Source organism: Lissotriton helveticus, chromosome 7, assembly GCF_964261635.1.
Source record: "Lissotriton helveticus chromosome 7, aLisHel1.1, whole genome shotgun sequence".
Taxonomy (NCBI): Eukaryota; Metazoa; Chordata; class Amphibia; order Caudata; family Salamandridae; genus Lissotriton; species Lissotriton helveticus.
In genome coordinates this window covers 1,370,002,986-1,370,019,636 of record NC_136068.1, presented here as the reverse complement: position 1 = coordinate 1,370,019,636, position 16,651 = coordinate 1,370,002,986, and the positions used below count along the sequence as shown (strand labels likewise).

The 16,651-nt window shown below is 42.9% G+C and overlaps 1 protein-coding gene across 1 annotated transcript in view; it reads right to left on the bottom strand.

The window, feature by feature from the left end:
- The window catches only part of TEKT3 (tektin 3), a 130,397-nt gene that overhangs the window by 63,886 nt on the left and 49,860 nt on the right, over positions 1 to 16,651 (bottom strand). Inside the window, exon 3 of the mRNA XM_078650860.1 lies at positions 7,117 to 7,200. Coding sequence (XP_078506986.1) covers positions 7,117 to 7,200 — 84 coding nt within the window. The remainder of the gene's footprint in view (positions 1 to 7,116; positions 7,201 to 16,651) is intronic.

Below are 16,651 nucleotides of genomic sequence, written 5' to 3'. Positions count from 1 at the left end.
ATTGAGGTTGATGTGAGTGGAGTGTGAGAAGTTGGACTGGCATATGGTGTCCACTATTCTAGTGGGCACCTTGCACCAGTCCAAACAACCCTTATGCTGATAGGTTTAAGACAACCTTTATTGAAAGCTATCCTAGTGGTAGCTATGGAGAGCAGCCTTCAGGCTAAGTCTTGAAGGAGTGTAAAGCAGCTTGGTTTCTTAGATATCTAAATGAAAAGAGAACCACACAAGGTATATATATAAAATATATGAACACTCTCTAGTAATCCCTTTATGAGATTACAGAGCAAAGTACACAATTTCAATGCACTAGAACTTCAGCAAATAGCACAATATACACTGGGCCCCGGGGGGGGGGAGGGGGGGGTACCAAACCATATATTAAGAAAGTGGTATAAGAACGACAACTTGACTAGACACAAGGCCTAGAGCCTATAGAATCAAAGGGAGCACAAGGAACCACCCAAAGTAGTGACACAGGGGAGTGAGAACACAGCCGCGAATCGCCGTTATCTTCTATGGGGAAAGACGCGGTTGGAAATTTAAAGATTAGGGACACTTAGGAGAATACTTTGAGCAAACCCCTTTAGAGTTAAGGGGTTCTAGGGCCAACACCCACAAGAGCACCGGAGTACTCGAGTAACCTCACCCAGGGAAGCCGGGTGCATAGGTGTCTTTTGGTGTTGGGAATCGGCGTTGATTTCAATGGTGATCGGCTGCAAAGTGCTGCTGCCGTCAAGAAAGAAGGGAAAAGATGCTTCGGTGCGGACCAGCAAGGTCTGGAGGACTAACCAAGTGGTGGTGAGTCAGGGCATGTCTGGAGCAACCAGGGCAGCCCAAGGAAAGTCAAAGTTGCCTTCTCAGGGACCCACCAGCCAACGGATCGCGAAGGTACCTCGAGCAAAAACACAAAGGGCCGGCTCACGGAATACTCATGGAGTGTAGGCCAGCAATCTTCAGTGGAAAAGGCACTCAGGGTCTGGGCTACAAGTAACCCAATGCACAGCCCCAAGGGTTGTCGAGAAGCTGATGCACTTGCAAATGTGAACGGTGTCCAGGGGTTCTGGTTCCACAGTACTCACAAGGGCTGCAGGTCTCAGCTTTGCTGGGGACTCAGGTTGGCCTCGGAGAATTCTGGAAACCCACTTCCTGTGTTGCAAATACTTCGGAGTCCGACGGGAGCGTCGGAGATACAAACCGGTCAGATGCGTCTTTGGTGCCTGCCACTCAGGGGAGTAACTACTTTACTCCAAGGGAGATTCTTAAGTCATCCAGCATCGTGCAGGTTGTCGAAGTTCCAGGATTCAGTATCAGAGTTTTGTCCAGGTGTAATCTAAAGTCTTGTTGCCAGGAAGGGGGTGGACATACCGTGGGGACCCACCTATGGGAGGGTCAGGAAAGAGGGGTGGCTACACAGCTGCGGCCTGTGGAGGGAGTTGCGGTGAAGCGAAAGGCGGGGCGGGGGAGGGGCACGGTGGGGGATGCTAAAAAACGGAGTATGGATAATTGGAGGTAAGTAAACAATTAAAAAAATAAAATGAATTTCGTAGCGCGCCCTGCATCGCAAAATGTGATGCAGCCTGCGCTACGAAATTCACTTTATTAATTAAATTGTTTTCTTACATCCAATTATCCATTCTCCCTTTTTAGCATCCCCCGCCCCGCCTTTCGCCCCACCGCAACTCCCTCCACTGGCCGCTGCTGTGGCTACACCCATTTCCTTTGTCCAGTTTTGCGCCAGAGCAGGGGCTGGTAGCCCCTGCAACCGGTTTGAACTGGGCTATGCACAGGGGCACCAAATGTGCCCCCAGTGCTGACTTCAAAGCACTCTTAGAGTGCACCCACCCAGCCCCAATACACTAAGACTGTCTGGGAGGTGGTGACACCTCCCTGTGATAGGAAACCTATTGCCCAGGGTTCCCCTGCCCGAGTTTCGTCCAGCAGCAGGAGGCCAGACTTGTGTCTGTGGCATCCATTTTATGACGCCAGGGTTCTTTTAAACTGGTACCGGGTGTACCTGTGTGTACATATGTTTCCCTCTAGAAAGGGTGGAATCATACCCCCGCCTCCAGGACTGGCGGGCGGGTATGATTCCAAAGTGTTCGACACCAAACACGACATATTTCCTTGCAGCCATTCCAAAGTTAGCATTTATCGCCAGGTTATAATGCACTTAAGAGTATATAGTCTGGCTGCATCACAGAACAGCCCCAGAGAATAGATTCCGAAGGCTGCAGAGGGGCCCTGCTCATGCATGGGCACCCTCCCACACAAAACCCAGCACCCTGCCTTCAGGATTGGTAAGGTCTGCCATAGGGGTGACTGATAGGTTTACATGTGTAGTGATATAAGGTAGATATAGGGAACCTATATCTAAGTAAGGGGTGCATACACCACCTTACACAGGCTGCAGTAGCAGACCTGTGGTGTCATTTGAAAGCTTTTATTCAGTTAAAATAAATCAACTATATAAGCAATACAATCATAAAATCAATCTACAATAATGATTATAGAATATAAAACTACAGGACTGTTAAGGTATGTGTACATAGAAATTCATAAACATATTGTAATCCTAGTACAGAAAGTGCGAGTACCATAGCTCGTAAATTGGACCCTAGCGGTCTACATAAACATGTATAGGTACTAATACAAAAAGTGCAGGTGCAGATAGTTACATGTAAGGCCCTAGAAATCTTACTGTCAAGTGTCAATGATCATAGATTTCCTAACACTAATAGATTTCAAAAGAAATGTAGCTAAATAAAAACACACACTCTCACACAAAACCCAACACCCTGCCTTCAGGATTGGTAAGGCCTGCCATAGGGGTGACTAATAGGTTTACATGTGTAGTGATATAAGGTAGATATAGGGAACCTATATCTAAGTAAGGGGTGCATACACCACCTTACACAGGCTGCAGTAGCAGACCTGTGGTGTCATTTTAGAAGGCTTCCCAGGGGTGGCATAATACATGCTTCTGGGTAGGCCTCTGGGGTACATATGCCATTGGTACCTAAGGTACCATATACTAGGGACTCATAAGGGTACCCCAGTAACCAAACTGGAGTGTACCTAAATCACTTGGAATCAATTCAGAGAGGCAGCAGCTAGGCTGGGGTCCTGGGTAGCAGGATCCCAACAAAAACGAAGTCAAAAACCATCAAAACACCAGAAAAACAGTGGACGCAACCATGTAGTCAGATTATAGCTTCCTACATGGAGTATATTGGAGTGGGGTAGCTTGGAGTAGAGTGGAGTGAATTGGGATGGATTGGCGTAGATTGGACTGGGGTGTGGTAGTATGGGGGAGTGGAGTGGGATACATTGGAGTGGGTTAGATTGTGGTAGATTGCAGTTGGTTATGTTGTGGATGATTAGAGTTGAGTAGGGGAGATTGGAGAGGAGTGGGGTAGGTTGGAGTGGAGAGGGATAGATTAGAGGGGAGTGTGGTAGATTGGGGTAGATTGAAGTGGAGTAGTGTGGGGTATATTGTGGTGGAGTGGGGTAGATTGGATTGGAGTGAGGTAGATTGGGGTAGAGTGGAGTGGGGTAGATTAGAGAACATTAGAGTGGAGTGGGGGTCGATTGGAGTGGAGTGGGGTAGAATGGAGTGGAATGGATTCTGGTACACTGGGGTAGATTGGAATAGATTGGAGCAGAGTGGGATAAATTGGAGTGGGGTGGGGTAAACTGGGATAGAGTTGAGTGCGTTAAATTGGGTGTACTTGGGTGGGTTGTAGTCAAGTGGGGTAGATTTGGATATATTGAGATAGGTTGGAGTTGGGTATATTGGAATGGGGTAAGGTACAATGGAATTAGGTAGACTTGGGTAGATTGGGGTAGAGTGGAGTGGATTGCAGTGAGGTTAGATTGGTGTGGAGTGTGGAAGGTTGGAGCGGAGTGGGGAAATTTGGGGGAGAGTGAAATGCAGTGGGATTGATTGGGTAGATAGGAGTGGAGTATGGTAGATTGGTGTGGAGTAGAGTGAGATTGATTGTGGTAGAGTGGAGTGGAGTGGGGTATATATTGGAGTGGAGTGGAGTGGATTGGAGTGGGGTAGATTGGAGTGGGGATTGGAGTGGATGGGAGTAGAGGATACATTGGAGTGAGTTAGAGTGTGGTAGATTGGAGTGGAGTGGGGAGATTGGAGTGGAGTGGGGTTGATTGAAGTGGAGTGAGGTAGACTGGGGTAGCTAGGTGTGGAGTACGTAGATAGGGTTAGATAGATGTGGAGTAGGCAGATTGGGGGAGATTGTAGTGGAGTGGGGTAGGATGGAGTGGAGTGGATTCCGATACATTGGCTAAATTGGAATGAAGTGGGGTATATTGGGTTATAGTGGGGTGGGGTAGATTTGGGTAGAGTGGAGTGAAGAACAGTTGCATAGGCTTGTGCAGATTGGTAGGGTAGTTGGAGTGAGGTACAGTAGATTGGACTGAGGTAGACTGGGGTGGAGTACTTTGGAGTGAAGTGGCGTATTGGAGTGGAATACAGTGGGGTAGTGTGGAGTGGCGTGGAGAGTGGAGTGGAGTGGAGCGGGGTAGATTGGGCTGAGGCAGATTTGAATGGAGTGGGATAGGCTTGTGTGGATTGGAGTCAAGTAGGGTAGTTTGGAATGGGGTAGAGTAGATTGGACTGAGGTAGACTGGGGTGGACTTAGGTGGGGCAGATAGGAGTGGAGTGGTGTAGGGTAGATTGCAGTGGAGCGGGGTAGATTGGAGTGAGGTAGATTTGAATAGAGTGGGGGAGATTGGAGTGGAGTGGAGTGGGGTCGATTAGGTTTGAGTGGAGTAGAGTGGCGTAGATTAGGGTAGGTTAAAGTGGAGTGGAGTAGGGTATATTGGAGTGGAGTGGGATAGAGTGAAGTTGAGTGGAATAGATTGGGGTATGGTGAAGTGGGATAGATTGGGGTAAATTTGTGTGGAGTGAGATCGATGGGGGTAGATTGGAATAGAGTGGGGTAGATTGGAGTGGAATGGATTTGGGTTGATTGGGATAGATTGGAGGGGAGAGGGAAGATTTGGATAGATTGGAATGTAGTGAGGTAGATTGGAGTGGAGTGAGGTAGAAGGGAGTGGAGTAGAGTGGAGTGCAGTAGATTGGAGTGGAGTGGAGTGGCCATTAGGTTACATCTCTTGCACCTAAGTGTTTATGAATGAAGGGTGCCGGAAAGGGCTTTTGGCGGAATATATATCCGAATGAGGACTTAGGCACAGGTTTTAAGGAGAAATGGAGTCATTGCTGACAGGGTTGGACAGGTCTACAGTGCAACCTGGCAGTGCCCGATGGGCTAGTCTGATAAGTAAGTGTGTAGGCTGTTTTTTTCACAGAAAGCATATTTTATGGTCTGGTTTTCTGTTGATTATCATCATATTACTACAAACATTGCCTGCAGTAAGCACAAACACATGCAGCTCCCCCTCCCCCAAAACATTACAAAACACTTATACAGTTGTGTTTTTGGGTAAAAATTGCCTTGATTTGCAAATGTGGGCCACTATTTTAGCTATTTGATTCGCTAATAGGCGCTACATATTTTGGTGCTTGGTCCCATTTTCTATCCCAGTCCAACCCTGGTTATTGTGCTGCACAAAACTGAAGCACTTTAAAGAGACCCATACTTTGTATGCGCATAGAAGAGGTGGAATCCATGTGGGGCTGACGACATTGGTTTTAAGGAGAAATGGACTAACTGCAGCACTGACCAAAAGTGTAGCATGGAAGTGGAAATGATGGACAGAAAATGATGAAAGAAGTACTCTGAATCACAGCGCAAGCGGAAGGACACTATTCAAATGAAATCAATTAGTACTTTGCCCATACTCCAGAGAAATAAAAGGAAGTGACATGAGTCATATGGTGGCCAATTAGGCGGCAACTAAAAAGAATGACAATCAAGCCAGCAAATGTTAAGTAATGGGCTGGCTCCAAGCCCTTTACTATTTACAATACCACTTCCAGCGACAGCGCATGCGCACTGTTAGGTGAGACCTAAAATTTGTTTCCTAAATGTACAGTGGAAGAATACAAGTTCATCAAAATGATTTTATGGAGGCTCTGCTCCACAGGAAGGACAAACACAAGAAGAGGACTAAAAGTCATCTAATAAGAAAAAATAAATGATAGTGATAAGAAAGTCACTCAGTCGTAAGCAATGAGGGGCTGTAGGCCCACTGTAAGCTTTTGTGTGGTCCACAAGACTATCAGACCCTAAGATTAGCTGCATATTTTGAAGTGGTAGTTGGACTAGGTCCACAAGACCAGCAATCCAATCCCCCACGTCCCTCTGAGGTCTGTTGCCATGTTAGCAGAGTTGGCGGCCCTAGGACCAAGACCCGAGTCCTCAAACCGCATACACTGATCGAGATTTGAAAGAGAATTATGGCCAAGAGCTACACAAAACGCAGTTCACTACTGATACAAGATCTTTCTTTCTCTGACTCAGTCTGATCCTTCCTCCCTCCAACATCCCACCCATTTCTGTCTCTCTCTTTTACTCTCTTTGCCTCTCTTTATCATTGTTGTCATTCTATTTGCCCCTTTATTCATCTCTTTGTCTTCAACCTCTCTTTCTCACATTCTTACCTGTCTGTTTTTCACTTTCTTGCTCTCTCACACACACCCGATTCCATTTTTCTCACTCTCTGATTCTTATCTCTTTCTCTCGCTCTCTTTCTCTATTTAGTCCTCATTTTTATCTCTTTCACTCTTCTGCTAACTTTATTTTTCCTCTCTCTCTCTGTCTAGCCTTCTCCCTTTACCTCTTCTCGTCTTTCTTTCTGTCATACACATGCACACACACACACACACGTTGTACTCCTTTTCTCTCTCTCATTTTCTTTCTCTTTCTTGCTCTCTCGCTCTTAATCTCTCCACTCTCTCTCATGCTACACTTCTCTCTCCCTCTCCCGCCCTTGTTCTCTGTGGTTCTGTCTCTTCCTTCTCCTCTTCCTCTCTCTAGCTCCCTATCATTCATATGAAACTTGCACACTAGAAAACAAGAGAGGTTTTCTGAACCCATTTCCCAAAGAAATTAAATAGCATGTTTCCTAGCTTGAGTTCACGCTTGATTTCCATGAGCAGCATGTATTCCTAGGCCTTTGTTGACCTACCTTCAATAGCTCTTTTTCGACGTCGTCCAGAACAAGGTCGATGGACATCCTCTTTTCTCTGAAGTACAAACATTCTTGAGCCACCTGTTTAACAAGAAGTGCACACAAGGTTACTTCAAAGGGACCACCCAGGGAAGCAATGTTTCAGCTAAGCTGCTTACTTGTGAAACCCTCAGACTGGGGAACTAATGGGCATATTTACAAGCCCCAATCATCACTGGAGCATTACTTTTCCCCCTATATTTAAAGGTGGCGCTAAGCCAATTAACATGGATTAACTCCACCTTGTAAATATGCCTAAGGTGTGTGCAATGGGTGTGGGCGTTGTACTGCAAAACCCATTGCTTTTGGCGCTGCCCCAGATTTACAAGGCTGAGGCAGTGCCAAAAACAGTGCCATTCTAATGCCATGGATCACCAGGCTTTAGAATGACAATACGAGGAGAATTCATTAATTTCTCAGCATACATAGAAAGAGCAAATCACCATGAATGATAGTTTATGTGCAGGAAGTTGTCACTTACTGCATGTAAATAATTGCCTCAGCAGCACAGGCACCCGTGCTACATGGCGGCAGGGAGCCTGCACATGCACTAGGCTGCTTTTTTTGCTCTAGAGCTGGGGTAGAACAGGGGTGCACCATATTCATGTGCACCGTTTTCTTGTGAATATGGCACCTCCCTGCATTTTAAAAATGTCGGAATGTGGTGCTGCTGATTTTGGCGCTGTTCCATGCTCCAACATTTTTTTGTAAATATGCCCCACAGTCCGAATCCTGGCCTTAACATCTTGTGATTCTGGACGAATCACTTAGCCTCTCCGTGTCTAAAAACAAAAGTGTAACATATTTTGGTGTTCTAATGCCCCTATGGCAAATTTCTGCTATATAAAATTACAAAAACAAAGTTCAGAAGGGCCTCACCCCTACTCGCTGGAAGTGTTGAGGTGTGACTGACAGAACTGGTGCAAATTGAGCCATCATCTGCCTGAACATCCATCTCCTAAATCACAACCAACTTGTTACATACACGTGAGAGAAGGGTGACTCAACGCAACCTGAGCTTAAAAGGTGGCAAAAGTTTTTAGTTTTTTTCAGAAATTGTTTACTGAGAATAAAGATACAGTAATGCCAAATACCATAAAATGGAATTCACTGAGTAAAGAGGTTGTCACGATCACTCTCCTGAAGAGCGAAGGCATTGTCAGTCTTACATCGAGATAAGAACCCACACTGGAGAATTAAACTGATCACCAACCCATCTGCTTGACATTAGGATCAATTTACACCCTCGGTGCAATAGAGTTGATCCTAAATGACTTTCACACTAACGGTCATATTTACAAGCCCCTATCTCCACCACAACATCACTTTTCGTGACGTTGTGATGGCGATAGGAGCTTTGCCTTATTTACAAGACAGCGTTAAGCCACTCAATGTGGTTTAGCGTTGCCTTGTACATAAGGCCCCCTTTCACACAACACTCAGCGTGAAAGGGGTGGGTATTGGGTGTTTTTTAGATTTTGACGCTGCCCCCTATTTACAAGAGCATCCTAAATACGAAGCAGCAGCAAAATTGAGACCAGGGAAAGCCGGGTCTTAAACAGGCAGCACACGTAGAAACAGCAAAACACCAATGATAGTTTGTGTGCAGGAAGGTCCACCTTCCTGCACATAAACAATCATTTAAAAAAAATGCTGTTATGCATCTCTATGTGTGCTGCATTAAGCAGCACACATAGAAGTTACAAAATGGCATTTAAAGACTGTTTATGTGCAGGAAGCAGGAACTTCCTACACATAAAAGTTTTTCACCCAACACAGGCACCCATGCACTTTGGTGCAAGGGTGCCCGCGTTGGCGCTAGGCAGCTTAATTTAGCGCCAGCGCTGGGGAAATACAGGGCTGCATAATATTATATATGAAATATTGTGGGGCCCTGTGTTTCTAAAGTGAGGGAGCGTGTTGTTAGCCTTCGTGGCTTAACAACACGCCTCGCCACCTTCTTGTAAATATGCCCCTAACTCTCCACTAACACCTAGAAAAGTATAGTTCAACCCTGATTAACACGAAGTCCATCAAGATCCCAAGCAGTCGCGTTTAGTGCAGGTAAGAGCGGTGGGCAGTGGGGCCAGGAGGGGGAAGATTTCTACGGAGGATGACTAGGGAAAATTAATTATTTATTTTATTTCTCCTCATCATCTTCCGTTGAAATCTCCCTCCAGCCGGCCTCACCGCTCTTACCTGCAGGGTCCGCGCTGAGTGATACAGCGGGCGGGTTAAGGAGAAGTGTCCAATGAACCACTGTGAATCACTCTGCAGAAATAAACTCTAAAAACACCTCAACGTGCTTGGATTTGGTTGACAGGTCGCAGTGATGCACTACTCCTTAGGACACGATCAAAGTGAAAACCCAACATAACACCACTCTTACCATATTTGGTATGGTATGTCCATGGACAGCCCTGAAGCTCTCCATTGGCAGCAATCCAACAACTGAAGACACGTACATCTGTACAGAAAGACGCTGAGGGCCTAAATAATTGGGAGAAGTCTGCTATATAAAATGGATAACAGTTACAACTCCGTCCATTTATAATTTATAGGCTGCTCTGGTATGCTTGGCAACTATCACCACTAACCCTATTAAATGTGAGGCCAAATCGGTCAGCTGCTGCTATCAGATATTACCTGTTGCCACAAGGTGACACCACCACTAACGCGAGCTGGGTAAACAGACTGCTGAGTAGCTGGGCGGTCGCCACCAGGTCGTGGATCCATGCAGCCTCTAATCAATATGTGAAGTGGTTCATACTTTCACTGAATTACCATTTTTGGAAAATTTTGAGAAAATGATACAATTTTTATTGAAATTCAATTTGCATGTGAAAATGTAGAGTGAGGCTATACCTGGCGTTCAAATGTTACGTCATACACAAACAAGGGGACTGGTCTTTTGTGACACAAGTTCTACTTGGACCAGTACACTGAGGGAAAATGTTTGTGCATGTAGTAATGCTTCAGTAGAGCTTCCCTATTCCCGATTTCCCCTTAAAAAAGCAACAACATAGATTATCGATTCAAGGGTCTTTTGGGAGAAGATTTTGATTTCTAAATAATAGGAAACATCAGCGTAACTTACTTATCAGTGTTCCACTTTATGCTTTATAACAATTAAAATTGATTCAATTAGGTCACCGGGGAAAAAAACAATTCAGTACATTTTGCTCAAAGCGTGACTCGGAAAGACTTTTCAGAATATGAATTTATAATTCCTATATCAGACTAGATCTATATAGTACTGATGATTAATAAACGATGGTCAATACGACTTCGTGCTATTGTATTTGGTTGGTCAAACTTCCATTTATAATGTTCCAATTCCCTTCCTTCCTGGTTATCGACTTTCTCCTGGAATGCCACCTGAGCCTCAGTAGGTGGAAATTCACTTAAAAAACCACAACATTCTGCATCTGCAGTTACACGTGGTGCACAATGGGTGCACCACGTCATCTGTCTGTCTGTCTTCCACATCACACATTTTACATAATGAGGTTCAGGAGTGGTGTGGCTCACTGGTTAGAGGCGGCAGACCCGGGAGCAGAGGACGGCCCGGGACCAGGGTTCAATCCCCGACGCGGCAGGGTCTTGGACCAGGGTCAACGGACTCGATAATTCTCGCCTCGGTGCCTACTCTAACTAGGGATCACACTTGGCAACTCTGGGCATTAGCTTGCCTCATCTCCACAACGGCCCCCCACATACGCTGGGGATGCCTGGTTTCACCTTGGAGATACCCAGTAGGGACCATCTCACAGGGAAAGCCAGGATGGGTTCCCCAGCGGTCTACAGCGCAGAGATACTCCTTCGGGAGTCAATTCTAGCGCTTTAGAAACCCACAATCAATCAATCAATCAGGCTCATTCCTCAGCAGATTGAGTCTCTCCAACCCTTTATAAAATATTTAAATCCCAGTAAATATTCTTGATCGCAAACCTAGTATCCCGCCCCTAATGACTGGGATAGAACAGGACCAAAGCTACAGAGCTTCTTTTATTCATGTCTTTTCAGATAGTCACCATAACTTTCCTTGGCGAGAACCATAGAAGTGGGAAGCATTTTTTTAACTGTTATTTATATATGCCAAATGTAAATAAAATCTTTAGCCGGGTGATCCCTGGTCTCTAAGGCTGTGTCTAACCAGTGCAGGGTAATCTCTATCTGGATTTTTGGCCGTGGTTACCCACCTCTAGGCTGATCTCACCGGTGGCAGAGTGTCCAAATTCCTCGGCAGCAGGTGCAGTGTTTTGGTACTGTCCAGTGGTATGGGAAGCAGGCTTGAGGTCTCAATATTGTGAGAAGTTCCAGGGAAGTTTGCACTTCTTACTCCCCCATTGAGCAGGGGGGAGGCAGATCCTGCTCCTGGTCCTCCCTGAAGATCGCAACAGCCGGTGGTTGCTGAATTAGTGATGGCAGCAGTCTTGCCAGAGGCAGGGAATCATAATGTTTGGTCACTCTAAATACCAGTGTACGCGTCTTTCTTGCTTCTGTATGACCAAGGCGAGGATCATTTTCTGAGGACTGTAAAGAAGGAAGGAATTGTTCTGCTACCGCTGAATCATCTGCCTCAGAACAGGAAATTTGCGAAGTCCGCTCACACTCAGGTCCTAAATCCTACAAATACAATTTATCAATCTGTCTGTAGCCACTGCACTGAGTGTTCATGAATATGCCTCCTGCCTTTAAACGCCCTTAAGAGTCTGAGCAGCTGGACTCTGACATTGACATGGAAGACGTGCAGGACCTGAGAGGTTATTATGTTCTAGGAGCAAATCTTATTGAGTTCCTTCATCATATCAGGATGAACCTTGCTTTCCAGAACCAGCTCTCTATTTAATGAAGATGACTTATTTCAATGTTATCAGAGGATGGATCCTGATTGTGTTAGATAGCACCAAGTTGTCCATAGACCATGGAATGGAAGGATGTAGACGGTCCAATGTTTTCCATGTTTCTTGTGCAGCCTCTTTCTCTCCAGGTTTGGAAAATAATTCCATTCTTTAGTTAAAGTTGACTCTATTATGGTGGGACACTCTTCTGAGGAGTCTTTAATCTTGGAATATGCTTCCCCTATGGGAGCTATGAATACAGAAGCGAACACAGCTCTACAGAGTGCTTTTTCTGCCTCTAACTCTGCTTCCTCAGCAAATAATTATGACACATATACTGTTCCATCTCTCTTGAGGGGTTCCAGCACTTTTTCTACTTGGATGGTTGATTCATTTGTTTCTCTTCTTTTTCTAAGAAGATGTGGAGATACTCAGCTGGTTTGCAAAGCCCTGCTTTCTACTTCAACAGTTTCCATTTGGTAGTATCCCATACCTTGCAACTTATCGTGCAGGTTTTCCTTTACTGTTCTTCAGAAATTGATACTGGTTTCCAGCATCAGAGCTTTGCTAAGATTCCAGAAGCATTGGCTACGGACAGGTTATGAGTTCAAGGCCAAAACGTAGCCTCCCTGCTGGTGTTCCCCGGGCTTATCTTCGCCTCCAGCCACTTCTCCATCATCTTATGAAGCACTAGAGCTCTTTATCGGGTGACTCAAGTCTGTAGCCCTAGTTACTTCTCTAATTCGACATACCGATCCACATAGACAAAGGAATTTCATTGCAACCTCCCCCGTCTCACATGATGACCTTAACCACTGAGGCCAGCAGCACAGCATAGGGAGCAACTTGTAGGCTGCCGTAAATCAAGGTATATGATCCACAAGTTTATTTGGTTCAGTCTAACAACTCGAGAGAGCTGTCAGCAGGTACCTGGCTCTTCTGTCCTTTGCTTCACACCGCCAGGATATGGCAATCTGGGTCCAGGACAACAATCAGGTGTCTTATGCTTATATAAGCTGAATGGGGGTCATGTTCCTAGTCTTTCAAGGTATTTGGGCAAAATATAATTTAAAAAATATTGGGAAACAGACAAAATGGAAATTAAATATGGGGAAACACAAATATTGTGATGCAGAAATACTGTTGACAAGAATATCATTTTTGAAGTAAGGTATATTTTTGTAAATACTCTTGATATTTTTAATATTGTTTTCACTAATACGGTGATTAAAACATTGTTTTTTAATTATTATAATACATTTTAGCTGATATATTCATTTATGTGATACTATTCTTTATACAAATGTTTTTAAAATACAGCTTGAAATTTTAAGCGATTTGGAACTTTCTAATAAGTTTTAATAGCAATTTAGAGTGTCATTGCGGGTTGTTGGGTTTGTACAGGGATAGGGAGGGAAGTCAATTAGGAAAGAAATAATGAAGAATTATTTTACACTTTTTATTAAATATATATGATTGATATTTATTATATAATTTAAGCACAATTGATTATTTTTTGTTATATGTTATTTGATGTTAGGTTTGTAGGGGTATAGGGTGGGTAGTTAATTAAATAGTAATTAGTTAGGAATTCATTAATAATTGTTAATTAATTATTTAATTGATTTTTAAAGTGTAAAATATGGAGTACTGATTTATTTTACATATATTTTACATATATTTTAGTTACGGGATGCTAGGTTTGTCAGGGTAGAGGGTTGGAAGTGATAGTTCATTAAACTAGTAACTGTAAATGAATTATGTCATTGAAGTTTAAATATGTAAATTGTGGAATAGTTATTTAACTTTATTTTATTTTAGTTGCAAAAGGATCGTTTTTTAGGGGGCTAGGGTGGGAAGTTAATTCAATACAAAACAAATGAGAAATTAATAAATAATTGTTATTCAATTATTAATTAGCTTCCCAACCTTTACCCCTACAAACCTAGTGGCCTGCACCTAAGATAGAACTAAAAAAAACACTGTTCCATAACTATTCTATAACTTACATATTTAAAATCAATTGAATATTAGTTCATTAATTATTTAATTTATTTTAAATGTGCAAGTTATGGAATAGTGATTTATTTCATTCTATTTCAGGTGCAGGCCCCTACGCTTGTAGGGGTACAGGTTACAAAGTTAATTAAAGTTAATTAATAACTGCATAACAAGTGTTTATTAATTGATAATTAATTTTTTATTGAATAGTAATTAAGTAAATGAATTAATTACTTTTTTGTTTTTAATACATATTTTTTTATGTTAAATAATATTTTTTGTGAGCAGTTTAATATTTTTTTACATTCATACGATTACTAATACATATAATGTGTGTGTAGTGAATATTTTCCCTACTCATGCTCAGACTGCAGTAAGAATAGTAAAATTAACCTCTTCTAAATTCACTACACTCTATACTGTTGTGCTGTTTGGAGTGGAATAGTAAATTTCACCCCTCCTAAATCCAAAGCTTTCCCTATTGTTGCAGAGACTGGAGTTGGAATAGTAAATTTAACCCCTCCAAAGTCCGACACTTTCCCTATTGTTGCACTGATTGGAGTGGGAATAGTACATTTCACCCTTATGAAATCCAACGCTTTCCTTACCGTTATATTTATAAGAGTACAATATTAAAACATTAAGAAAATGCTAAATGCATATGTGTATTAAGTATATTATATGTATATATTATCATAGTAACACATTTACTTATATACAAAAATTTATCTAATTTTAAATAAATATTGTTATTAATTATGTTACTATTTATTAACAAATATATATATATATATATATTTATATTTATATAAATGCAACAAATATGTGTGGTTGTGTTTCTATAAGTATATATATGTCCTTATAACAACTTTTTTCTATTTGGCAATGATGTTTATCTCCAGAAACGTGGTGTTGCGTTGGGGGCCTGCTTCTCCCCCAGCTATGCGTGTCTTTACGTAGGCTGGTGGGAGGAGCAGGTCCTCATACGCACACATGGGGCCACCTTTGACAAACATGTGGTACATTGGATGCGTTATATAGACAATGTTTTTATTCTATGGAGGGGTGATTTTGACAGTGCCAAAACCTTCTTTATGTCTATTAATGCTAACCAGGAGAATCTCAAGTTTACATCCGCCATTAGTGATTCTGAAGCAGAATTTCTTGATGGCAAAATATTGTGCATAATGGGCTATTAAGCACTAAACTGCATAGAAAGAGCACTGCTGGCAACAACATCTTACATGCCAGCAGTGCTCACCCCAGACATATCATCGACAACATTCCTTTTGGAGAGCTTCTTAGGCTCAAACGGATTTGTAGTACAGACGCGGATTTGGAAATCTGTACAAAGGAGGCTCTGGACAGGTTTAGATGTAGGAGCTATAAGGAATCCATACTAAAACAAGCAGTCTCAAAGACCAATGCTAGAACTCGTGAATCTTTGCTTCTGTCCGTTGAGAGCACTCCTTCAGAAGCTGTTTCAGATATGGATGACCAAGCTCCTAGATTTATTACCAGCTTCAGTAAACAGGAAAGAAAGATCAGGTCCATAATGAAGCAAAGATGGCCTATTTTAAAAACTGATCTAGTCCTGTCACCTAGACTGCCCGATGGCCCCACTATTACTTATCGGAAGGGACCTTCTTTAAGAACCCAAATAAGTCGTGATTTTCCTGAGCTTGTAAGAAAAGAAGAATGGCTAAAATCCCGGCCGGGATTTAAACGTTGCTCTAGTTGTAGGGCATGTAAATTTGGGATTAACACCACCCAATATTCTACACCGTTTAGCCCAAATATGATTAACATTGATTAATTAACTGTTCCACTTCCACTGCACTATTATTATAAACCTTCCAAAACGCCCTCCTTTCCAAACGCAGTGCCTTCTTTCGATAACACCACTGGACTGCTTTGCTGCAGCGGGGCTTATCCACGGCCGGACCAGCCGTAATTACATCACACACAAAGTTTTACAACCTGTAAAACCGAATTTGCGATCTATGTCCTGACATGCACATGTGGCCTTAGATATGTTGGCAGTACTAGGCTACAGGTGCATGTCAGGATTCTCCAGCACCTCCGGGCGATTGTTAATAACAATGTCACATATCCGGTGGCTAGGCACTTTAAAGCCATACATAACAACAACTTACAGTGCCTTAGCTACTATGTCATCGCCTCAGTTCCCAAGCCACGCAGAGGAGGGGATAGAGACAAAATGCTCAGAAGACTTGAATCACACATGATTCTAGAACTAGACAGCAGATTCCCTAACGGTTTAAATACTACAGAGGATTTACATGTATTTTTATAAATGTATGAATTTAGTAACTTTTGGAAGAGAATTTTTGGGTTGAGTGCTCTGCCCAGTCGTCTCTATGCGTATTCATTCCTGAATTTTCCCTCTATATTTCACCTTCCTTTCATAATTTACACGATTTTATCTATTTCACTTGTTAGTATGTATCTCGTTTTGACACTTTTCAAAATTTGGACATAGACATTTTGGCATTTTTACATTATTTTGTCTTTTTTGTTTATATGACCTTCTGTGTTGTGGTTCTTTTCCTATTAGAATCACGAGTTCTCAAATATGTGATTTTTTTTTGTTTTTTTGTGCTTGATATTAGAAGCAGGATTTGGGT